We start from the raw sequence: 26,130 nt of genomic DNA, 5'->3' as shown, positions 1-26,130 counted from the left end.
GCTTTCGTGGCCGGAATCACTGGATTGTTGTAGGGGTTTTTGGGCTATATGGCCATGTTTTAGAGGCATTTTCTCCTGAAGTTTTGCCTGCATCTAGGGCAAGCATCCTCAGAAGTAGTGAGTACATTGATCAGAAGCAAGACCTCACTACCTCTGAGGATGCTTGCCATAGATGCAGGCAAAATGCCAGGAGAGAATGCCTCTACAACATGGCCATATAGCCCGAAAAAACCTACAACCAACCAGTGATTCCGGCCATGAAAGCCTTCGACAATATCTAGCTCAGTGGTTCCCAACCTATGGTCCGTGGACCACCAGTGGTCTGCAAGAATTAAAATATGGTCCATGACCTCACCATTATTACACCATTGCAACGAAAGCAACTGGGTCTCACAAAACCCTCTTATAGTGCCGAGGCTTATTAAATATAGTTCTGACTCTGTTTAAGGAAGTGCAACATTCAATGGCTAAGATGCTACATCACAAATACTATAGATCATCTCTTAAATCAAATTTACAATCTTACCATTGAATTCAGCAGCTGCATAGAGCGACCGAGATCTGTTCTGTTGGTGATCAGTGCACAGCAGGATCATATTTTTAGCCCCCTCCCGCCAGCCATTTGTGATGGGATGAAGGGCTGTGACAATGGTCTTGCTTTTGATCAACGTATTATGGTTCAATGGTTGGAGAGGGCTAGAAACATCATCCTACGGCACTCTGTTCACCAATAGTACATACTACTATTGGTTTTTGTTTTGATAATTTGTTTTTATATTTTAGGTTATTACTTTCTGCTATTATGTGTGTACTGGCTGTCGTATTCAGGCATTGAATGTTTGCCTTTTTGTGACTGGAATCAGATATCAGATACATTCTTCAATATTTACATGAACAGCTTGGTTAGAAGGAGCTTTTACTTGGTTAGATGGATTAATTGAAAGTGAGGCAACTCCAAGTGTAGCAAAGGGACTGAAATAACCCTGTTTTCCCTCCTTCACTGTCTTCCCAGCCCTCTTTCTGGACAATCCAAAGGATTACGACTGGTTTTTCTATGAGACTGATGGCTATGTTTACCCAACGCCCTCTCAAACTCAACCTAAGCTGATCCAGACCCTTTCAGTCCCGGCTCTCAAACAACCCTCCCCTGCCCTTGAAACATTGCCAACAAAACATGGAAACTCTGAAGCCCAAGATGTCAAGCAGAACCAACCAGATGTTGTAAAGCTTGTGCGTCTCTCCCGGGACAACCTACACTCAGGAAATGTCATCTGAGACATATGATCACAGAAATTTGAGCTACACTCAAATCCCCTTCCCCATATCAGAATAGAATCGCTAGGTTGGGATATGTAGAAGGTGGGATCTTGATCTACTAATAGATTTTGGAGTGATCTTCAGTAAATCGACAAGTTACAATCCCAGGCAGGATATTCAGTGATGAGGAACACTGGGAGCTATGGTCTGGCAATATTTGGTAACATCTTTCCCTATATTGTAATAGCAATCTGTGGCATTCAGTATAATTACAAGCATATCCAGATTAACAAAGCCTCAGACAATGAATTTGTCTTTAACAAATAAGTATTTTTACAACCATATAGCTCTGCCTGTGTCTGCTGTCTAGATGGATATTTTTGGCAGCATTGGCATGTAGAGAATAATTAAAGAGGGCTGGAGTAACACAAATCTTTGGTGACCAATGCAGTGAAGCTTGGACTGGGAAAGAATGGGATTCTGCTCTAGCCAATCCTGCTTTGGTCCTGTATGGTTGGCCAGAACAAGCAAATTGAACAGCGACTGCTCCCAAAATCCCTTACTGAGTATACATCGACAGAGAAATAGCTATCCCCAGCATTGTGTTGTTGAAAGCTTTCCTAGCTAGAACTACTGGGTTGCACAAAGGAGCTCTCGTGGCGCAATGAGTTAAAACCCTTGTGTCAACAGAACTGCTGACCTGAAGGATGGTGGTTCGAATCTGCGAGATGGGGTGAGCTCCTGTCTGTCTGCTCCAGCTTCCCATGTGGGGACATGAGAGAAACCTTCCATAGGATGGTAACACATCCAGGCGTCCCCTGGGCAACGTCCTTGCAGATAGCCAATTCTCTCACACCAGAAGCAACTTGTGGTTTCTCAAGCTGCTTCTGACATGAAAAAAAAACCTGGGTTGCTGTTGAGTTTTTGGGGCTGTATGGCCATGTTTCAATAGCATTCTTTCCTGACATCAGGAGAGAATACTACTGAAATATGCCCATACAACCCAAAAAACTCGCAGCAACCCAATATCCCCAGCATGTTAAAGAAGCGGTAGATCGACACAACTGGCCGCTGAAACAAACTATTACAAAGTAGAAGCTGTGGGAAGAAACTGTAGTCTCTGGATGGATTTTGGAAGAAGGCTTTAAGTGATGACCAGATATTTCAAAAAGTTTTTGATTTTTTATTCAAGGCTTATTTAATCTGGGTGTTTTGTTTCATGTATGCATATTGTTAGTTTGGAATAAAACATTTGTTGAGATATGCTAAACTGTATTTTGTTGTTTTTTTGTTTTTGGTGGTGGGGCTGACTATTCTGCATCTGGTACCTAATTTTCTGTTAAAGAAGTACAGAGAGCCCTTGTGTCCACTGGGGTTTGGTTCCAGGAGCATCCATTAATACTAAAATCCATGGATGCTCAAGTCCCATTATATACATAAAACGATGCTCCTTATATAAAATGGAAAAATCAAGTTTTGCTCTCTTCTTTGGAATATTTTCCAGCTGTGGATACACAGGGCTGACTGTAATGCCCAAGAACACACCTACTCCCTCCACTAATGATACCTGTATTATCAGAATACAGGTATACATCAGCTTAATGGGTTAAACCCTTGTGCCGGCCGATCTGCTGACCTGAAGGTTGGTGGTTCGAATCTGCGAGATGGAGTGAGCTCCTATCTGTAAGTTCCAGCTTCCCATGAGGGGACACGAGAGAAACTTCCCACAAGATGCTAAAACATCTGGGTGTCCCCTGGGAAACATCCTTGCAGACGGCTAATTCTCTCACACCAGAAGCGACTTGCAGTTTCTCAAGTCGCTACTGACATGGAAATTTCTTTCAATGGTATGTGCAATTTTCAGTGTGAACACAAGATGGCCACACAAGGTTGAAGAACAGATGATAACTGAATGAAAAAAAATTGGGAATTGACATCCACTTTACTAGGGAGCTCAAGAGCTGAACTCGGAAAAATATTGAGTGCAAAACCCTCTTTCCTTTATTCAAGGCTAAATTAACCATGTTGGGAAAAAAAACTTGGCTTCTTTTTTTTTTGCTCCAACTGGACTCTACATAACCTGACTTCACACATAACGTCAATGCAAAAAAAAGGAACTGCACACGCACAATTTTCTGGCTTAGTTTTATATTTGCACGCACATCCACGCACAACTCAGCTTCCCTTTCACTAGACTGCAAGGAAAAGGAAAGCACCACGCCAGCAGCCATTGCGCAGGATTACGCCAAGAAGTTGAATTCCATATTGGTGCAGTTCTCCTTTGCGTCATTGCCTCTGGCCTGTCCCTAGACATTGATTAAATTCCTGGCTTTCTGCTTCTTAAGCCCAACAGACGGTCTCTCCTTCTTTGCCTCCCCCCACCAGCTCTCTTCAATCTGTTCTGTCTCTCTCTCTTCCACCTCTCCAGGGATGGGCACAACCTCCTCTTGCCGCTACACACACTAGATTAGAACCAATGTGTTGAACCTCTTCCAGATCCCTGTCCTGAACAAACCCAGACATGGGCTACAATAAGGTTGTGAGATGCGCAAATGTTATGCTAGGCTCTCAGCAAAAGCAGTTGCAATTGCTGCAGAGCAGAGACCGGAGCAAAGAAGTGCAAAGCTCTGGCAAGAGGGTTTTGCTTACTGTTAGACAACAATTATGGGTTGTTGTGAGTTTTCCAGGCTGTATGGCCATGTTCCAGAAGCATTCTCTCCTGATGTTTCGTCTGCATCTATGGCAGGCATCCTCAAAGGCTGTGAGGTCTGACCTCTGAGAATGCCTACCATAGTTGCAGGAAAAACGTCAGGAGAGAATGCTTCTGGAACATGGCCATACAGCCTGGAACACTCACAACAACCCAGTGATTCTGGCCATGAAAGCCTTTAACAATACAGACAACAAATAGCCAGAAAAATCCTTCTGCTGCACTTGTGCTTGTACTTCACCCATGTGAAATGAATTTGTGCTACTGTCGGAAGATTCAAAGACATTCCCAAAGTGATCGGTGTTAAAAATGGGCAGAAAAGTACTTCCCATTATCTGACACAAAGGACAAAATGGTGCTTCTTTCCATTCTCACCTATAGAACCCAAACTGGATTTGTAGCTAGCTGGACTTTATTTCAATTTTGGCAGCTATATAGATTTCTCTGAGCAGTTTCAGAGAAAAGGACAGACTGTACGGCAGAGAGGGATGTGTGCTCTGCCTCCCTCATATCTGCCCTCCAAGGCCGTGGCTTCATTGCATGAACATTTGGTGCTAAGGCTGACTGGGCAAGTGATAAAGGGAAATTTTGACAGTGCCATGTACCAACAATATGAAATTTCTTTCCCCAGAAGTTTTCAAGAAAAATTTGGATGGGCATATTTGTGTTTTGAAGGACAGCACAAAGCTGAACTGGAATCATTTCTTTTTAGGGCATTAAACAGAATTCCTATTTTACCTGTGAAGAGATAGATGGTTAGATACGACAATAACAATATCAACAATACTCAGTATTTATACAGTATATTCTCCTATACTCTCAGAGCACTGAACATTTGCGTGAATCTTTGGAAGAAACCAATGATTTTCAGTCCCCCCCCCCCCCCCAAACTCCATTTCTTCCACTACCTTTAGAGAATATGAATAAATAGACTAAGGGTGGAGCTGAATACAGACAACTATTTACAAAGTGTGAAAGTACACATTAGTAAACATTTGGTAAGCCAACAGGCTATAGGATTTTGCCAAACTTCATGAATGTTTTCACTCTTTCGGTGGCTCCGATTTCAGATACAGTAGAGTCTCGCTTATCCTATCCTCACTTATCCGACATTCTGTCTTATCTGACACTCTTATCCGATGCCCCCCTTTTCCTCCAGCATTTCCTCTTCAATTAAATGAGCACTCCCAGACCTTCTCTCCATTCTCAATAAGAGAAAGAGGCAAGAGAAGAAAGAAGGAGGAAAGGGGGAAAAGAGGCAGGAACAGAAGCAGAAGTGGAAGCACCCTCTCTCCTTCCACGCTCCTCTTCCGCATCCGGGCACTTCCTGCTGGGCTGCTCTAGAAGCCTTGCCTTAACCCTTTGATTAACCAGTAATCATCTTCCTTGATTCTATAATTTGTGCAGACCTGTGCATTGTATATTTTTGCCCTGTTTCCCCTTCTGCTCCCTCACCCCCTATTGTGCTTCAGTATTTATATTTACATTTTATTTTTATTTTTTAAATATTTTATTGCATTTATATTTGTTTCATTAAAAAATCTCTATAATTCATATAATTACTTCTTCTCCTTTCCCCTGTTGTTCTACCCCTTGTGCTCCCCATCCCCGGAGTTTTTATTTTCTTTCTTTTTCTTTTCTATATTTACATTTTAAATGTACTAAATGCACCAAGTTCATACGAAAATGTGACTTTTAATTTCCTGTGATGGTCCATGACTGAAATAAATGATTTGATTTGAGTCCCTGTTGTTAGTATTCTAGGTGTCTAGCGCCGTATTGGATGAGTAACACTATGAGACTCTGTATCAACCAACATTTTCATTTATCTGACGTTCTGCCAGCCCGTTTATGTCGGATAAGCGAGACTCTACTATACAGTGAAAATTACTAGGGCTAAGTTAACAAGAGGTCCTATGCACACATGGATAAATTCCTTTTTGGCAACCGGTTGTCCGCATTTGAGCAAAGGGCTACACCTGTGCTAAGCAGATGTTGTGACTCAGTGTTAAATACCTGGCAAGTGAACACTTAATTATCTGCAATAAAGAAGAATAGAAGACAACATGATGATCCCCTTCTCCAGAATTTCAACTCCTCCATAGTGCAAATGGCATGCCTGGGGTTTTGATGACTGGAGAAGGACTGGGATTCAGTGGGAAAGCACCAGGCCAGGTCAAGCATTTTGTTGCCTGAGACAAAGGATATGATTGTACCCCTCTGACATTTACAAGTTGGTCACACCGGCAGTTGAGTATACCCATTGGTGATGGGAATAAAAAAAGGATTTTTTTTCTTAGAACAGAACTCCCAGGGTCCCTAGCCATTTCCATTTGCTGTGTGAGGCAACTACTTAATTCTGCCTCAGATTAGGGTCTGTCCTAGCAAAATCTACACGTTTAATCCTGACATCTCCATTTCAAAGCCTTGCCTTTTCAACCTGAGACCCTGGGGAGATGAACCAAAAAGCAACGTATTCAGCTCCTGTCGTTTGACCTGGTACAAATCAGTTTCCTTTCTCTACAAAGGGCAAAACAGGCCATGTGTTATTAAAAACCCACCTCCCATTCCCAAGTAATCTATAAAAGGTATATTCAAAATATATACAAGTCTCTGTTTTATGTGTGTGTGTGTATATATATATATATCTACATACACATGTACAGTGGCAGCATGTGGATCTAGCTGCCATGAGGAGGGAGCAGTAGGACTCGAACCAAGGATTTCTCACTCATTGCTAGAGATAATAATTATACCAGTATTATGACACACACACACATTGATCGCTCCCATCATCTACATTGCTGAGGCTGGTAGCGACTATTGTAGCTTGTGTGTGTGGAGGAGAGAAGAGGGTGAGCAGGGAATGGGGATCTAGTCGCCTTCTTTCTTCTCTTCTCCTTCCTCTTCATCGCTGACAAGTTCATCTTCATCCCTCTCACTATACTGTGATGCCGCATCAACTTTCTCTGGAAGCTAGAAGCAGGGTTAGCATGTATTATTATTATTTTTCAGACATGTGTCTGTGTTTTGTGTCTAGACTTCTAAGGCTAAGAGAGCTCTGAATCCTATGATCAGAAAACAAGGCTTTTCCTGGCCGAGGCTCCTGTGCCTTGAATATTTGTGCAACAAGGAAGTGTTTAGTTTAAGTGCAAACATTATATGGTACTGGTTGACATGTCTCAGTTAAATATATTTATTACTTGCACCTCTTGTGGACCTAAAAACGACTTTATGGATTCAAATCGCAAGAAAAGAGCAATAGGGAGTACTTATGAACTATAAGAGCCATTCCACTAGAGACTAGATTTTCTTAGAGGGTGGTGGACTCTCTTTCTTTGCAGTCTTTAAACACTAATTGGAAGGCTATCAGTTGTATTCGGTATGGGATCTTGGTTAAGGTAAAGGTAAAGGTTGTGTCCAACTCTGGGGGGTGGGACTCATCTCCATTTCTAAGCCGAAGAGCCAGCGTTGTCCATAGACGCCTCCTGGTCCTTCGGCCAGCATGACTGCATTGAGTGCCATTACCTTCCTGCTGGAGCAGTTCCTATTGATCTACTCACATTTGCATGTTTTCGAACTGCTAGGTTGGCAGAAGCTGGGGCTAACAGCGGGAGCTCACCCCACTCCCCAGATCAGCAAGTTCAGCAGCTCAGAGGTTTAACTCTGATACTTTGAGTACAGTTAGCTAAGGATCTTATCACGCAAAGCAGGTACATTATAATTATAGCATGATACCAGTCAATGGATTATCCTGCTGTAATTTCAAGTTACCGTCCTTGCACAATAAACTTCTAAGTCTCCTTGTCAAGCTCCCTAAAACTTGATGGAAATGTCATTCACCCATGATTTGACAGGGACCATTCCAATTAATCATCTTTTTTCAACTGTTTTTGAAATGTTTCCATTCTTTTTTCCTCTTTACACATCCCTCCTCTGTGCTCATCTGGCTTCAAATGCTGCTAATTGAATTCAATGTGCCAAGGCAGGGAATTCAACAAGAGAGACAAGAGAGGAGAGAGGAGAGTCTTGAGCTTTCCAGGAAGCTCAGGCATCCTTCCCCAGCTTATCTATTCCCCCTCATTAATAACATTTACCATCTTGACCACAATCTGATATTATTAATTCATATTTGTAAAATGTTGAAAGCACGTGCTGTCTGAACAGAGATGTTCTCCTCACCTCCTCCTCACTGGGCAGGACAGTGTATCCTGATCCGATGGAGCCTTCCAGGGGCCCTTGGTGGTTACCCAGGGCTTGCAGCTTCAAGGCAGTGGGGTCGAGCTCACGCCCTTCGGTTCGGGCATCAATGACTTCCAGCTCCTTCAAAGAGAGGTAATGGACGATGCCGGCACCAAAGGAGTCTCCTACCACATTGATGGAGGTTCTCATGCGATCTCTGCAAGAGGGAGGCAAGAAAACAACAACGAAGGCTGATTAGAAAAATGTGTAAAAAGACCTCAGGTTAACCTATATGTATAGTTCCTTTCTTTTTACAGAAGCCCTCTGCTGCCTGCTATTTTGATAAGTATCTATAGAAAAGGAAACCATTTATTTCATAGATACGATAGATGGTATCCTCTTTGGACACACTGCAGGATGGAGTTTGACAGCACTTTAATTGCTATGGCTTGATGCTATGGAATCATGGGATTTTACAAGGTTTTAAGCCTTCTCTGCCAAAGAGGGCTGGTGCCTCACCAAACTATACATCCCAGATTTACTTAGCATTGAGCAATGGCAGTTACAGTGGTGTCAAACTGCATTAATGTTACAATGGAAATCCAGTCTCTTCATGGTTGATTTATTTATCTATGCTACCAATATGACAGCCTTATTTAGTGAAACATGTCTTGGATGTTTCCTTTTTGCCAAAAGATGATCAGGGGGGTTGAGCGTTGGACTATGACTCTGGAGGCCAGGGTTCAAGCCCCTTAATTGGCACAGAACCCAAAGGGTGACCTCAGGCAAGTCAGATTCTGTCAGTCTCAGATGAAGGCGATGGCAATCCTCCTCTGAACAAATCTTGCCAAGAAAACTCTATGACAGGTCGGAAATGACAACGTTATTTTATTACTTTGCTTTATATATATGTGTGTGTGTTCTGAATTATTCTGCAAACAATTTCAAGGTTTTTAGAAAGAAGAAATGTGAGCAAAATAATAACAAAACAGAAATAGTTATAAATATCAAGGTTTGGTCCTATATTATTCCCCCACCCGGCATTTCCCAAACCAGACGCCTTGACATCTACCCTTGATGGCACTCACAGTAGCCAGTCCACAGCAATGAGGAGACTGATGTCCTGAGTGGGGAGTCCTACAGCTGTCAGGATCAAAAGCATGGTGACTAACCCAGCACTGGGTATACTGGCTGCTCCCACACTAGCCAATGTAGCTGTCAGGCTGTGGAAAAAGAGAAAAAAAATGAGAAACAGCTCCTTGGGACTATCTTACAGGATAAGTAATGCTTACAAACAGGTGAGTGGGAATTCCCGTCACATTTTAAATTGGGTGTTTTTACATGTCTCTACACAGGAAATTGAGGAATAAGTCGCTTGCCAACTGGCTTAGGAATTGTCAGGAAAAACCCACACTTTAGAAACTGCAAGCTATCTCTACTCCACATTTGAAGCTTGCGTCATGTAAAAGGCAGCATTGCTTGCAGTTTCCTAAGTGTGTAGAAATGCTAATTTTATTGCATGTAATGAAGCCCTTAAGTATATTTAACAGAGGTTCTCCAATCATATAAGGCAAGTAAATCACAACTACACCAGAATAACAGCCAAAGATCCTATTACCCTGTTGTAAGTGCAATTTACCTGCCTCATGCAATAAGCTTCTAAGTAACCTCTCCTCATTCAGTTCTCCAAAACCTGATAGAAACATCATTAACCCATAATCTGATCCCCTGGCAAAATGGATCCCCTTCTTCCCATGCAGCCGATGCCCCATTAAGTAGGTTGGGGAGGAGAGTTTCACATCATGATTAAACAATTATTATAAATATGTAACAGTAATAGATAAGTAAGTCTATGTTATCCAGGGTGACGCAGCTAGAGCTCACCTAACTGTTGCAATCTGTCCCCCATCCAAGTTGATGCTGTTCATTTGTGCAATGAAGATGGCTGCCACGGCTTCATAGAGGGCGGTTCCATCCATGTTGATGGTGGCTCCAATGGGCAGGACAAAGCGTGTCACTCGCTTGTCGATTTTAAGATTCTCTTCGAGGCAGCGGAAAGTGACAGGCAGTGTTCCAGCACTGGTATGAAGCAGTAGTAGGATAGATAAGTTTGGGATGTAGGAAAAAAGGGATTAAAATTCTGTGTACCGAGCTATTATCCAAGAAACATGTCCCCTCGCCTTTTGCATACACAAATTTGGAAGTAACAGGAAGACTGTAATTTGTACATACTTGAACTGGCAGATGTATAGGTTTGTTAAGATCTAACATGAGCACAGAACTTGGAAATGCAACTTTTCTCGACCAAAACTCCCATAATTGCCTAGCCAACATAACTACTAGCCATGCTGCTTGGCCATCTCTATTTCCTTCATGTTCCTTTCAGGACAACCATGTTTTTTATTCACGCATGTTATCTTCACAATAATCCTAAAAGGTAGAGCAGTCTGATATGCGCAAGGTTACCCAAGATGACTGCCCACTCTCAAGATGAATTCAATAACCACTGAATCCCATACTGGTGATGGTAGGAATGGAGAGAGTCAAGTTTCTACAAGAAAATGAGATGTGAAGATGATGGTGGCTTAAACAGCAAAGATCTGGAATTGTAACATACACTAAGACCCCGGTATCCATGGGGAAGATGCTCCAGTCTGAAACCACAGATATACCCACACACCATTAAATTACCTGACTTCTGGTTCCAGCATAAATTGCCCTAGAGGATCTAGAAATTCACAGTTGTATCTTCTCTAGGACTTTACTAGGTCCTCCACAGTGACTATGATAACTTCTAGGTGAAATATATAATAAAGTCACCTGGAGGAACTAAAAAGTTTCTAGAAGGACCATTTTTCCCTGAGTAAAATAAGTGAAATTATAGGCATGGGTTCTGTGATTGTGAGGGTCCCTACTACACAGGGACTGTAACATATCAACAAAAGAGAGGCATAAGGTTTTTGAACTGCTGGAGCAAATCACTCAAGGGAGAGCATATATATGTCATATATTTACATCAATGGTTTCAGTGAAAAGAACCGGGGTAAAAAGTTGCTCACACCTGGAGGCGGTGCCAAGGGCAGTAAGCCAAGCCTGGAAAATGCCAGCATAGAACATGAAGGGATTCTTCCGGGTGATGACAAAGAAGATGAGGGGCAGTACCACAGCGCCGTGGATCACTAAACCCACAATGACGGTCACCATGTACATGCCCAACTGCCGGGCCACCATCTCCAAGTCTTTGATAGCTGCGATCTTGCCACAGATAAGTGAAGCAATACCAAAAGGTGAGTACCTACAGAACGAACAGAAAGTGAGAAGGTTTAACTGTTATGACTGCTGTCAAGTGATAAAATGAACTTTCCCTTTCTCTGCTAGTGAAGAAGTTTACAATTTACTACGACCATCCCAAAAGTATAGGGTTGTACCCTCAATTCCAAGGTTCACCATCAGCGTATCTATTACAGACCACAAGTAAGTACTTCACACAGAATAACAGCCAGACAAAAATATATCTCCTTCACAAGGTCTGTTTATCCATACATACACACAAATATGTGTGTGAATTGGAAAAGTTATTCACTTTTTTTAGCCTTCCAGAATTTGCTCAAGGGTGACCTTTCTATAAAAAAGGTTTTTCTGAGCTTCACCCACACAAATACAGACCTTACACATATTCATACATGAACAAGGACAGAAATACAGATTTTAAAATAGCAGTAAACAGCATGTAAATTATGTGGCCTATATGATAACTGAAGACAGACTCTGTTAACCTGTCTAAACATGTTCCTAGTCTCTTCTGCTAATGATGAAATCCTGGCAACCGCCAAAGCAATGTTTGAAAGATTATCAATAAGTCAGTCTTTTGCATCAAAAGGAATTATTCTATCAGTTAGGTGTTCTGGTTTGCATATCTATGTGAGCCCCTCACCACATGATCATGGAGACAAGCTTCATGATGATCTCATTAAGGATATTGAAGAAATCAGCCATGGGCTTGGCTTGTTCTCCCATTTTTCCCATGGAGATGCCAAAGGCGATGAAGAATCCAATCAAGCCTGTTGGAGGAGTGAAGCAGGAAAGGGTCTCAGAGATAGAAAATCACCCCTCTCCCCACCCCCATTACAATTTGGCAAAAAAGTAAAGATGTTTAAACTCATAGTAAGGTAGCCAGAATTAAAACAGGATAGGGTTCCATTACCTTTAGTGGTTATGTAGAGGGAAACATTTCGGTTGTTGTCTAGTTGCATGACAAGCAAAACTTGCCGAAATTCCCTCTTCTACGTAACCAATAAAAGGACAAGAACTCACTCTAGTTTTCACCTTGGCAATCCAGTATAGTATAGCGGGTTAAGCATAACACAACTGTGACAACTAGGATTTCACAACCAAGGAAACCCATTGGTTGATCTTGGGTGTGTCACAGAAAACCTTGTGATAGGTTTGCCTTAGGGTTGCTATAAGTGGAGAATGGCTTAAAGACACACAACAACAACAGCAGCAGCAGCAACACAGCAATAGAATCAACAGCAACCTTTTCTTTCCCACCAGAGAAGGAAGGAGCAGAGGTAAAATGCTGAACTATTTTTGACGTTTGTACGAAGTGTTGGAAATGTATATATGCGCACACTCATGAATCCTACTGTGAGGCAAAAACATCAACATCAACATATCAATGTTACTCTGTGTGTGTGGATGTGTATCTATCTCTATGACTCTCATAGTCATAGAGATGGATGGATGGATGGATGGAAGGATGGATGGATGGATAGATAGATAGATAGATAGATAGAATCCTTAAATGCAGAACATATAAATATCGAGGCATGACTGTATATTAAAGAAATGTCTCTATTTAAAAACTCTTGTGTTTGTTACAGTACAGTCAGTCTTCCGCAGCCATGGAGTCTGCATACACAGATTCAAGCATCCAGGGCTTGAGAATATTTCCCATGAAAACAATAATTCCAAAAATCAAACCTTAATTTTGCAATTTTATATAAGGAACACCATTTTGCTACACCATCGTATACAATGGGACTTGAGTACCCATGGATTTTGCTATCCACGGTGGTCCAGGAACCAAACTCCAGGAGATACCAAGAGCCCACTCACTGTAAATCACTGTCTGTTTATGAAAGTCAGTCTGTTTCCTGCACCTCTGTCAAACCCTTTCCCTCCAGTGTGGCAGACTCACCCAAAACATTCATTCCAGGCTTGAACTCCAGGCGTTTCTGGGTGACAGTGCTGGGACCCACATTGACCTCTGTGACGGTAGCATTGAGCACGGTCCCATTGGTATGGACAATCTGGCTGATGTTTTCTTTGCGTACTACAACTGGTGGTACAGAAACCTTTGTTGAGATGGTTTGGATCTGCATGTGAAAGAAGAAGGAAGGGTTAGTGGAGTAGGAAAGGAAGCCCTCCCTGGCAAACACGCTCCCTTCCAGTTGTGTTACCTGCTGGAAACAGGCCTGCACCAGGTTTTCTGGGAACAGGTTCCTGATCAAGTCCAAAAAAGCATCCAAGCTGGAGACATCCTCATTCTTGGATACCACTGAAGGAGACTTCTTGAGTTTGGGGTTGCCAGGATGAATGGATATGACCAGAATGACACCCAGTACAGCTGCCACCACTGTGGTTGACATATAATAGAGCATGGCACGAGTCCCCATTCGCCCACTCGATTTCGCATCCAGGCCAGCCAGACCTGCCCACAAAACACATCATAGACATTACAGGAGCACAAAGGTGAAAGTAAAAGAAAGCCACTTTATCCAGGTCACTCTTCCCTGTTGTTGAAGAAATAAAGCTGAAGTGAATTGGGTGCATACAAGACCACGATACTCGTAGTAATGAAAATCTAGTTAATGACACTCACATGTCTGCAAACACACACAACGTACTCTTTTCTTATGATCTCTTTGAGATGACACTTTTACTTACTAAGAGTGATTCATGTGGAGCTTACCTGAAATGAGACTGGATATCACCAGAGGCAGGATCAACATCTTCAACATGCGCATAAGGATGTCTCCAGGAAAAGATATCAGCATGATCAAGTCACTATCAAGCGGTGGAAGCATCCTAAGCAAACCCCCAAACACAGATCCCAAAATGACTCCTGAAATGAAAACAAAGACAGGGTCTGAGTTTCTTGCAGAAGAATTTGTCTTTGGCAGAATTGGACTTTGACCACCTTCAGGTTTAGATGGAAAGAGGTGGGTCATCTGAGGCAACAGATGGAGTGGTATTAGGGAGAAGAGTGACAATTGACATAGTCCTTAGAATCCCAAACGTAGTCCACAACTCCCATTAGTAGGTTCTGTCATTACACAAAATGAGCCTACCACTTCCTAAGGTGACAGATGTATGGTTGGGTAGAGAAATGGCAAGATTTTGGATGCAACCAGCCCAAAAAGGAGTGCTGATGAAGGAGTGTGGTGTTTCTTTGATGCTACTGCGGTAATTGCAATTCCTCAGCCTCATGCAATAAAATCCTTCGTAATCGTTCCAAGTTTTGTTGTCATGCATAGCTACCAATTCTTTAATAATGTTGCATGAGACTCTCAAAATACATCATCATAATAATAATCATCAACATTTCTATCCAGTATTTCTTCAAATGAGCTCAAAGATACACATATGGCTCTTCTCATCATTTTAACTTCATAACAACCCTAAGAGGGAGATCAAGGTGAGAAAATTGACTGACCTAGGCTGGATCTACACTGCCCAATATCCCAGGATCCGATCCCAGATTAACTGAATTATATGAGTCTACACCAGGCATGGACAAATTTGGGCCCTCCACGTGTTTTGGACTTCAACTCCCACAATTCCTATCAGCCTCAGGTCCCAAGTTCGCCCACGCCTGGTCTACACTGTAGATCCAGTCCCAGTTTCACTCACAGAGTTCCATGACATATGAATGAAACACCAAAAAACCTCAATTTATTTTAACTTTCACTGGTCCAATTCCATCTTTGGTGGAGTTCAGGGTGCTCATTGTTGCAGGTGAGCTATAAATCCCAGTACCTACAACTCCAAAACATCTAGGCCAATTCCCCTCAAAACCAACCCGTATTCAAATTTGGGCATATCGTGTATACACGCCAAGTTTGGTCCAGATCCAGAACGGTTAGGGTTCATAGTCTTCTCTAGATGTAGGTGAACTACAACTTCTTTAAATGCCTCCAAAGATCTCCAGTATGTTTTGTTAGTCATGGAGGTTCTGTGTGACAAGTTAGTTCCAGGTCCATCATTGGTGGAATTCAGAGTGCTCTTAGATTGCAGGTGAACTATCAATCCCAGTACCTACAATTCCTATAAATCATGGTAATTTCTCCCCAAAACTCTCTAGTATGTTCAGTTGCTGATCAATTCCTCTGATTGTTGTGTGCCATAGAAAAGTATAGGAAAGGGTTATGGGAGAGGCAGTGGTCGGAGTCATGCAAATTGCACACCAATAGAGAGAGTAAGAAACACTGGGATGCCTGTGGTGGAGGAAACACATAAAATCCAGGATGAAATTATCCCCATATGAAAGCCTTCACTTGGGTGGTGGGCAATATGGCATTTGTGGAAGACATTGGCGGGACTCTTGTACATGTTTATGGTGCTCTCTATAACGTGCAATGTCATTGGAGGGAGGGCCATTGGTGTCTCCTGAATAGTGGGAACTATAGCTGTTTGTGGAAGTGGGAGCCTGTCCGTGTAAGTGGACACCCCAACCACACATATACATTTGTATTTTCGTTTTTATTATGGGCTAGCTGTCCCCTGCCATGCGTTGCTGTAGCCCAGTCTGTGTATATGTGTTTTGTGTGTATATATATTGGTGTATATGTGTATATATGTGTGTTTGCGTATATATGTGTGGTTTTGCGCATGTGTTGTAATGTATATTTTGTTGTTTTGGCTTTCTAAGTCTCTTCTGCTGTGTTTTTCAGTGTTTTATGAGTGATGGTCACTCATTGGCCTGATAGGTGTATTATGTCCAAATTTGGTGTCAATTCATCCAGGGGTTTTTGAGTTGTGTTAATCCCACAAAAGAACATGACATTTTTATTTATATAGATACTAGCTGTATCTGCCACACGTTGCTGTGGCCAACCTTCCCTCCCTCTTTCTCTCCTTCTTTCCCTCCTTCCTTTGCTCCCTTAGTGGTGTAGTGTCCAAATTTCATGTCATTTTGTCCAGTGGTTTTTGGGTTATGTTCAAATAAAAATGTAATGTTCGTTTGTGGGATTAACATAACTCATAAACCACTGGGTAGTACTACCTGTACCCCCCACACATTGCTGTGGCCAACCTTCCCCCCTTCTTTCTCTCCTTCTTTCCCTCCTTCTTTTGCTCCCTCTTTCCTTCCTTCCTTCCTTCCTTCCTTCCTTCCTTCCTTCCTTCCTTTGATTTTTGCTTCCATCCTTCCCTCCCTCCCTCTTTCTCTCCTTTCTTCCTTCTCTACCTCTTTCCCTCCTTCCTTCGCTCCCTTTCCTTCCTTTCTTTTTTTCCCTTCTCACCTTCCTTCCTTCTCTACCCCTTTCTTTGCTTCCCCTTTTCCTTTCCTCTTTCTCTCCTTTCTTCCTTCTCTACCTCTTTCCTTCCTTCTCTTTCTTTCTTTCTTTCTTTCTTTCTTTCTCTCTCTCTCTCTCTCCTTTCTTCCCTCCCTCTTTCTTCCCTTTTTTAAAATAACGTCATTTAGCTTTTTGTCATTTAGCTTTTTGGGGTTTTTAAGTCCTTTCCACTGTTTTTTTTTGGGGGGGGGGAAGGTTATAAGTGATGGTCACTCATTGATTGGTTAGTTATGTAGTGTCCAAATTTCATGTCATTTTGTCCAGTGGTTTTTGGGTTATGTTAATCCTACAAACGAACATTACATTTATTTATTTATTTATTTATTTATTTATTTATTTATTTAGATAGATAGATAGATAGATAGATAGATATATCTGATCAGTCTGAGACAATAAGTTAAATCTCTTTTACTGTAACATTTTTTTCAGAGGAGGATAACTCTCTACTTGCATTCCATTCCCGTAAGGTTTTTAACAGGACATTTAGTTAACTGAGTGTATTGAAAACCAGAAAGAAAATCTTGTTCACCGTTTTCTTTGCTAACTCATCAGCTTCAGATATTATGCCCTGCAGAAAACCAATCTTTTGCTTCAGACATTGTGTGGGAGGGTTATATCCAAACCTTCCGGAGGCAGGATCATGATATTCCTGATATCTAAATTGTTTTGTGGAAACAGGATCTTTTCAAAGGATCCGTCCAGAGATGCTGCTGTCCTACTTGGAGTAAAGCCAGGCTGCAGGGGTTCACGCCCCCGAATCCTCTCTGGGAAAAGATCCAGGAATGGAAATTGCTTGGAGGCAACCAGGGCAAAATGCAAAGTCAGGGCACGCAGCTCATCAGAGAGAGAGGGGCAAGGGAGGGCCAAAAACAACACTCCCTTGATTGTTAGAGACCCATCTTATTAAGTACATGGGGGGGGGGGGGGGTCCTTCCTTCCTTCCTTCCTTCCTTCCTTCCTTCCTTCCTTCCTTCCTCTGAAATCCTGTCACTCTTTATCAAGGAAATTTAATTTCAAACTGTAACACTATGTAACAAAAGAATTTTCTGTTCCTGGTTTGAAAGAGTTATTTCTTGTTCAATTGTATGGGTCTCACTTTGCAAGTAGTTGTTTTACTCCAGAAACTTGCATGACCTAAATTTTATTAAACCTTTTCCATGTTTTTATGATAGAACCAATTAGGAAACGACATTTATAACCCAGGAACAACAATCGTGTGTCAGAAATATTAAAAATTAACTAGGCATATTTGATTACAAATGTGTGAGTCAATAACTGAAAGAGTAGGCCGAAGCCTGTTAGAGTTAGTGGGCCAAAGCTAGTGTCGTCCTGAGGAGAGTGAGTAGCCCAAAGTCTGTTACAGTTAGTGGGCCAAAGCTAGTGTCGTCCTGAGGAGAGTGCGTAGGCCGAAGCCTGTTAGAGTTAGTGGGCCAAAGCTAGTGTTGTCCTGAGGAGAGTGAGTAGGCCAAAGCTTGTTAGAGTTAGTGGGCCAAAGCTAGTGTCGTCCTGAAGAGGGTGCGTAGGCCGAAGCCTTTTAGAGTTAGTGGGCCAAAGCTAGTGTCGTCCTGAGGAGAGTGAGTAGGCCAAAGCTTGTTAGAGTTAGTGGGCCAAAGCTAAGGTTGTCCTGAGGAGAGTGAGTAGGCCAAAGCTTGTTAGAGTTAGTGGGCCAAAGCTAAGGTTGTCCTGAGGAGAGTGAGTAGGCCAAAGCTTGTTAGAGTTAGTGGGCCAAAGCTAGTGTCGTCCTGAGGAGGGTGAGTAGGCTGAAGCCTTTTAGAGTTAGTGGGCCAAAGCTAGTGTCCTGAGGAGGGTGAGTAGGCCAAAGCTTGTTAGAGTTAGTGGGCCAAAGCTAGTGTCGTCCTGAGGAGGGTGAGTAGGCCGAAGCCTGTTACAGTTAGTGGGCCAAAGCTAGTGTCGTCCTGAGGAGAGTGAGTAGGCCGAAGCCTGTTAGAGTTAGTGGGCCAAAGCTAGTGTCGTCCTGAGGAGGGTGAGTAGGCCGAAGCCTGTTAGAGTTAGTGGGCCAAAGCTAGTATCGTCCTGAGGAGAGTGAGTAGGCCGAAGTCTGTTCAAGTTAGTGGGCCAAAGCTAGTGTCGTCCTGAGGAAAGTGAGTAGGCCAAAGCCTGTTACAGTTAGTGGGCCAAAGCTAGTATCGTCCTGAGGAGAGTGAGTAGGCCAAAGCTTGTTAGAGTTAGTGGGCCAAAGCTAGTGTCGTCCTGAGGAAAGTGAGTAGGCTGAAGCCTTTTAGAGTTAGTGGGCCAAAGCTAGCGTCGTCCTGAGGAGAGTGAGTAGGCTGGAGCCTGTTAGTGGGCCAAAGGTAGAGTCGTCCTGGGGAGAGTGAGTAGTCCGAAGCCTGTTTGAGTTAGTGGGCCAAAGCTAGTGTCATCCTGAGGAGAGTGAGTAGGATGATGCCTATTCGAGTTAATGGGCCAAAACTAGTGTCGTCTTGTGGTGAGTAAGTAGATTGAAGCGTGTTAGAGTTAATGGGCCAAAGCTAGTGTTGTCCTGAGGAGAGTGAATAGGCCAAAGCTAGTGTCGTTCAGGGGAGGAAGTGTAGGCTGAAGCCTGTAAGAGTTAGTGGGCCAAAGCTAGTGTCGTTCTGAGGAGTGTGAGAGAAGCCTCCTGTGAGAAAGCTCCAGAGGAAAAGCTGCTGTGTGTAAAGCTATTATGGACCTGTTTATTTGTGTTATTGAAACCTTGTTCTTGTAAATAGTGCAATCATATTATTTGGCTATAAAGGAAAGCTTCCTATGGCAGAGATAACATTGGTCTGTGTGTTTTTGTTCTTTTTATCACTTAGGGCTACTGCTGATGGGTTGCACTGCTGCTAAGTTACTCTGCTATACATTTATGAGGAGGGTCTTTTGTTATTAAGGCCACTTGCCCAAAATCGTGTTGCATGTTAGTGTAATCTGTACAAATTAGGTAATTTTACAGTTGTGCTGTCACACGCTGGGCCTATAGCAGTTGGCTTTTGAACAGGACATGCTCTTTGTGCCCAGCGGGAAGCCGGGGTGCCTCGAGTGAGAGGCCCTAAGGATTTTCCTATTCAGAGTCTTTAGAAGCTTGAAAGGTTTAACAAGGTCCTTTATTATTGCTTAGGTCTTCAACAAAACAATCAAATACTTCTCGGATCTTCAACAAGTCAAACAAATAAATCAAGGTTTGAATCAACTGGTGGCTTTCTTAATCTTGTCCACAAGGGACAGGCAACTGGCTTCGTGAACTGTTTCTTTTCTTTAAGAGGAAAACCCTTTTTAACCCCTCCTTGGGCTATCTACTTTCTAAACTTTGCAGATGTGGGCCCTACTCCCAGTTCCAAACTGCTTCTTGGGTCCCTAGTAGACCTACCAGCCAAGGCTTTGTACATTCTCCAGCTGGAGTCCTTTGGAACTGTTTCCCCCCAGAATTTTCCCCGGATGCTGTGAGAAACGAAGCTTCTCTACAGATGGAGCTAATCCACATCCCTAAAATGGCTCCCTCTCCTCCCAGAGCCCTGGGGAAAGGGGCAGAACCAAAACTTAACAATGATTGATGGGTCATTGGCACTATAATTGCAAACCAAGGGAAGCCACCTTATTGCAAAATGCATGGAACTTTGGAATACATGCAAGCACTCAAAGAAAGAAAAGGAAGTTGGAGATTTTGGTACAGCCGTACCAGCACAACAGTCATCATTCCAAAGCCACAGAAAGTAAGTCATATACCATAGAACTTGCCATCTGCCATCTAGAAAACAATGATAACCATATCAAAGACATTCTGAATCACCGCACCAAATAACCAGGCCCAGGCCTAAAATCCAAGATGTCAAGAAACTTTTTTTTTTTTGGTTGAGCTATGTAACAATAACATTGAGTTAAAAATTCTGTATTCTCTGAACTACAAGTCCATAGTATTTGAAATTGTACCTAAAAGGCCAAACATTCACTGCAAATGGAAAGGTAAACAAAACCAATTACAGTAACACTGCCAAAAAGCAAAGTGATCCTTTTAAATAATTGCTCCATTATAACAACAATATAAGTCAACTGTTACTTAGTTACAGGAGTAAGGAATCGACTAATTGAGTTACTTGTTACTAGAAAGAGGAAATAATATATATATATGAGCCAGTGTGGTGTAATGGTTTGATTGCAGGACCAGGACTGCAACTCTACACAGTTACAAGACATTGAAATCATTTTAACTACAACATCCTGTAGAAGTATGGGAGTGACAGTTTAGGGAATGGCATTTAGAAGGCCATTTATGGTTGTGGAAGCCTGACAGTGAAGAAAGTTGATAGAAAGATAACCAAATCATTTGAAATGTGGTGCTAGATGAGAGTCTGACAGGTGTCATGGGCTGCTAAAAAGACAAATGGGCTCTAGAGCTAGGCAACAATGTTCAGAATTATTAGCCACAGAGCTCCAATGCTTTACCAAACCACAGGCTTCAACGGGATGAAATCAGTGCAGTTCAAATAAAATAATAGTCCTATCATTGTGTAGTGTGAAATGGTGCCAGGGTTCGAATTCCCACTCAGCCATGGAAACCCACTGAGTGGTTTTGGGCAAGTCACATTCTCTCATCCCCAGGAGAAGACCATGGCAAATCCCTTTTGAACAAACCTCCCTCCCCACAAAATAAATACAACCCTTGTTGGAAATAGCAACCTTCCAAGCCTCCACTAACTGTTTGTAAATGTGCATAATTGTTAACCTATATTCCATGTACATTTTGGTTTGCCAGTTTGACTGTACCTCTTTGTTGTGGGAGGGACTTCAGACACAAGACTCCATTTTTGTTATAGAGTTTGCATGAGACCTCAGTGGAGGTGGATGCATGTTGCGGTTTGGATTTTAGTACAGAAGTATGACTTATGGACTTCAGTGAGTACAGCTGTATTTAAAGACTATGGACAATTGATTAAGTATCATACCCTGTGCACTCAACACAGAGAAGAAACTACATCTTATATAATTGAACTGTAATAAGAAATGTGCCTGTATGGTAAATATATACAAGAAGTTGGTTAGTAAACCTGAGATGGTATTTTCAAAGAAGACTTTGTTTATCTCTCAGTGCATATTTTAACTAAGAGGTTTTAAGGGACTGTATATTTTTGGGCAATTACAACTGTAAATTCTACTTCAAAGAAACAATCATCCTCTGCTAACCAAATACCTTTTTTGTAGTGGCATGTCTTTATCTTTGGGAGTTTCAAGAAATGGTTCTTCAGTTTAACAGCTGAGTTGCCTGTGTGCCATTACATGAATGCTTATGAGTATCACTTGTTCAAAGGGTTGACTTCTAACAAGGTCATGCTTTTTTGACTAGTGGTTTTCAAAAGGTGGTCTCCACATGTTCATGGAGATTCCCATTTGCCAAATGGATGTGACATCATTTTTACCTTTTCAATAAGGTTATGGTACACTTATTTCCTGTAGGTTATGGAATTTCCAATATCCCTGTGATAAGTTTAAGTTGGAAATGACTTTTAGCTGTGCACAACAACTACTCATTAATGGCAACAAGTACTTCCATGCTCTGCTTTCAACTGAAATGGCTGTGACGTGAGATTTTTGATGGTGTGTTTTCCCAAATCTGTGCCCCCTATTGAATTATGCATGAAATCCTTGTTGTTGTGTGCCTTCTGACTTATGGTGACCCTAAGGCGAACCTGTCACGGGGTTTTCTTGGCAAGATTTGTTCAGAGGGCTTTTGCTTCTATCATTACAGCAATGCCAAATTAGCCTTCCGCACTTCCTGCTAGCATCCTCCTCTCCAGCACGAAACAATCTACCCTTTTCAATACATAAAATGCAGATGGCATCTCCAATGTACCCTTTGGTCTTCTTATTCAAGCTGATTAGGAGCAGGCAGTGGCAAAGGGCGGGGGGGGGGGGGGCAGACTAGTGAAGCTCCAGAGATTAGACCACATGTTTAATTTTCTTTCTCCCGGGCAATGACGTAAGAGAAACAATGAGAGACTAATGAAATCCTGGCCCTTTCCCCTATCAACCTGTGCTTTGGCCAGAGCTTGCGACCAGATGCCACGTGTCTGTGTATATGTATATATGTATGTATGTGTGATACACACACAGTATATAGATAGATAGATAGATAGATAGATAGATAGATAGACAGACAGACACACACACACACACACACAGACAGATGACCGAGAGAGGGGGAGAGAATATGTGTGTCGAAAGGGACCTATTTGAATCTGCATGAAATACAATTATGACAATAAACAAAGAATTATAATGTTTGCTTCATTATAGGGAAGGCTGAGCGAAGGAAGATAGATGCTTTTGAACTGTGGTGCTGGAGGAAAGTTCTGAGAGTGCCTTGGACCGCCACAAGATCCAACCAGTCCATACTTCAGGAAATAAAGCCCGACTGCTCATTGGAGGAAAGGATAGTAGAGGCAAAGATGAAGTACTTTGGCCACATCATGAGAAGAAAGGAAAGCTTAGAGAAGACAATGATGCTGGGGAAAATGGAAGGAAAAAGGAAGAGGGGCTGACCAAGGGCAAGATGGATGGATGGCATCCTTGAAGTGACTGGATTGACCTTGAAGGAGCTGGGGGCGGTGACGGCCGACAGGGAGCTCTGGCGTGGGCTGATCCATGAGGTCAAGAAAAGTCGGAAACGACTGAATGAATGAACAACAACATTTATGAAAATGTCAGGGGAAGGAAGACAGGCAGACATAATAGTACATTTCAAACACAGTGAACAGAAGACATGTTGACAAAACTCTGTGAGTGCTGTAATGCTGTGCCTAAAAGAATTTGCTTTTCTCTTACTGTAATTGTGCTTTATCAGCTTTGTGCAATAAAGTCCCTGTTCTCCATCCGGATTGTAGGGGGACCTATTGGCTTTCTCATAAGGAGCGAACATATGTGCCCTTGTCTCTTTTTTATTTTAGAAGTGCAACCAGCTCTTGACATTCACTGGGGACCATGAAAGTGGAAAAAAACCATAAAGAAAACATTGTATTTTTACCTACGAAAACACCTCTCAGGCAATCTCCAAGTCCTTCAATGCAACTCCACCTGAAGCACAATGGAAATTTACAAAAGGCTAGAGAAGTGTTTTCTCTAGATCCTCCAGCAAGACATTTGGTGGAACTGGATGCAACGTCTGGTGAAAATTGTGCTGATGACCCAAAGACTCCTAGAGAAAGCATTATCAAATCCACGGATAATCAAGTCTGCTAATGTCAAACTTGCAAATGTGGGGTTTAATCAACTACCAAGCTTGCAAACTTTGTGTTTTGTATGTTTGTTTGTATGTTTGTTTGTTTGTTAAAAAATGCAATGCAACAGTTTGGTCTGCCCCTGACACGATAAATAAATAAGTTGCTGGGATTTATAGTTAACCTACAATCAAAGAGTCCAAAACACCTGCAGGGACAAAGTTTGCCCATGCCTGATCTATACATACTAACATTTATGGTCCCAATACGTGTCCTTTACTCCAGCAAAGGATCACCGCCTTGTTGTGGTGCTGGAGCTTGAGCACCTCAATGAGGTCATGAGCGAAACCGTGAAGGACCACCCAAGACGGGACGGTTGTGGCAGAGAGGTCAGACCAAGCGTGATCCCTGGGGAAGGCAATGGCAAACCACCCCAGTATCCTTGCCAAGGAAACTGAATGGACCAGTACAACAAGAGATATGTCGGTATGCCATTGGAAGATGGGACTCCCAGGTCGGAAGATGGCCAAAATGCTACTGGGGAGGAGCAGAGGATAAGTTCAACTAGCCCCAGATGTGATGACGCAGCTAGCTCAAAGCCGAAAGGAAGGCTAGCGGCCGACGGTACTGGAGGTGAACGACGAATCCGATGCTCTAAAGATGTATAGGAATTAATATGGTGTTATGGTTTGAACATTGATTGTGATTCCGGAGGCCTGGATTCCAATCCCTTCTTGGCCATGAACCCACTGGTTAATCTTGGGCAAGTCACACTCTCCCAGAAAGGCAAGGGTAAACCTCACCAGAACAGATGCGATTTTCCTGCTTCTTGGCAGGAGGTTGGACTGGACGGCCCACAAGGTCTCTTCCAACTCTATGATTCTATGAAATATTGCCAAGGAAACCTTGCGATAGGTTCACCATAGGTAGGAAATAACTTGCAGGCTCACAACAAGTAAGGCAAATGGTCACCCCAGATGACTCATGTTTCAGTCCCATCCTGTTTTGTCCTAAATCCCACTCCTTCACTTCTAAGAAACGGATGCTCCTTCTACAGAGTTTCTGCTCTCAGCCTCTCCCAGAAGAGGTCACCAGAGGCTAAGAACCCAGCCATGTGGCAGGACAGTGTGTGAGTATGTGTGTGTGTGTTTATATATAAATAACTGCAAAATATGGCTGGCTGCCCAGAGATGGGAGATTACATGAAGGTCCGTGGCGGGTTACTGCCCAGCTTGATCTTTATGAAAGTCCAGTTGACAAAAAAATTATCGTATTGTTCCCCTCTCTCCTGGGGCCATGACAACCACAGAAGCCAACTAGGGGGAGATATACCACAGAGAAAAGCAACCCCCCCTTTCAGTTGGTTTCTGTGAGTTTTCCAGGCTGTATGGCCATGTTCCAGAAGCATTCTCTCCTGACATTTCACCCACTATCTGTGGAATCTCCAGGGTGGGAGAAGAACTCTTGTCTGTTTGAGGAAAGTGTGAATGTTGCAATTGGCTGCCTTGATTAGCATTTAATGGCCTTGTAGCTTCAAGGCCTGGGTGATTGCTTTCTGGGGATCCTTTGTTGGGAGGTGTTATCTGGACCTGATTGTTTCTTGTCTGGAATTCCCTTTTTTATGTTGCTTAAATACTATAAAAAGACTTCTTTCTCCCACCCTGGATAACCCACAGATATATTGGCAAGGCACAAGAACTCTCTGGGTTACTATTGTATGTTACAAAAGAGACAGAAAGAACAAAACAGGAGGATGAATTAGATTGGGCTGACTGGGATTCTGAAATGTAGGGCTCCATATTTTAAACTTGTTTGTCCCACTTATACATTAGTTGTGCTTGGAGTATGGGCAGACAAATCTATGTGATTCGAATCACCCTTGTAATCGGGTAATAATGACAGTTCTGACCAGAGTGCTTGTATTAGAAGGTTCAACAAGTACAGCTGGTGCTCCACATTTGCAGGGTTGACTTTTGCGGATTTGATTAAAATGTAGAAGACCAAATGGTACATTGTAGAGAACATGCACATTTTATGTACTGAAAAGGACAATTGTAGTTTTTCTGTTTTTTTTTTTTTAGTGTGACTCTGTGCTCAGATCAGACGTTGATCACAAATTCATGCTATAAGATCCAGAGATTTTTAGAGAAGTGTCATCAAAGGTTTTTAAAAAAACCCCAGAATGTTTTTATTCACAATGTATCGCTTCCATGGG

At 42.5% G+C, this 26,130-nt stretch overlaps 1 protein-coding gene across 1 annotated transcript in view; it reads right to left on the bottom strand.

The window, feature by feature from the left end:
- Positions 1 to 4,753: 4,753 nt before the first annotated feature.
- Positions 4,754 to 26,130, bottom strand: part of LOC132777937 (excitatory amino acid transporter 2-like) — a 36,069-nt gene continuing 14,692 nt past the window's right edge. Inside the window, exons 3-11 of the mRNA XM_060780491.2 lie at positions 14,124 to 14,276; positions 13,612 to 13,862; positions 13,350 to 13,527; positions 12,084 to 12,210; positions 11,211 to 11,444; positions 10,034 to 10,228; positions 9,238 to 9,372; positions 8,150 to 8,366; positions 4,754 to 6,943 (exon numbers count right to left, since the gene is read on the bottom strand). Of these exons, the coding sequence (XP_060636474.1) occupies positions 6,842 to 6,943; positions 8,150 to 8,366; positions 9,238 to 9,372; positions 10,034 to 10,228; positions 11,211 to 11,444; positions 12,084 to 12,210; positions 13,350 to 13,527; positions 13,612 to 13,862; positions 14,124 to 14,276 (1,592 nt within the window). The 3' untranslated portion in view covers positions 4,754 to 6,841. The remainder of the gene's footprint in view (positions 6,944 to 8,149; positions 8,367 to 9,237; positions 9,373 to 10,033; positions 10,229 to 11,210; positions 11,445 to 12,083; positions 12,211 to 13,349; positions 13,528 to 13,611; positions 13,863 to 14,123; positions 14,277 to 26,130) is intronic.

Source organism: Anolis sagrei, chromosome 6 (assembly GCF_037176765.1).
Source record: "Anolis sagrei isolate rAnoSag1 chromosome 6, rAnoSag1.mat, whole genome shotgun sequence".
NCBI classification, from domain to species: Eukaryota; Metazoa; Chordata; class Lepidosauria; order Squamata; family Dactyloidae; genus Anolis; species Anolis sagrei.
This window is presented reverse-complemented; position numbering and strand designations above follow the sequence as displayed.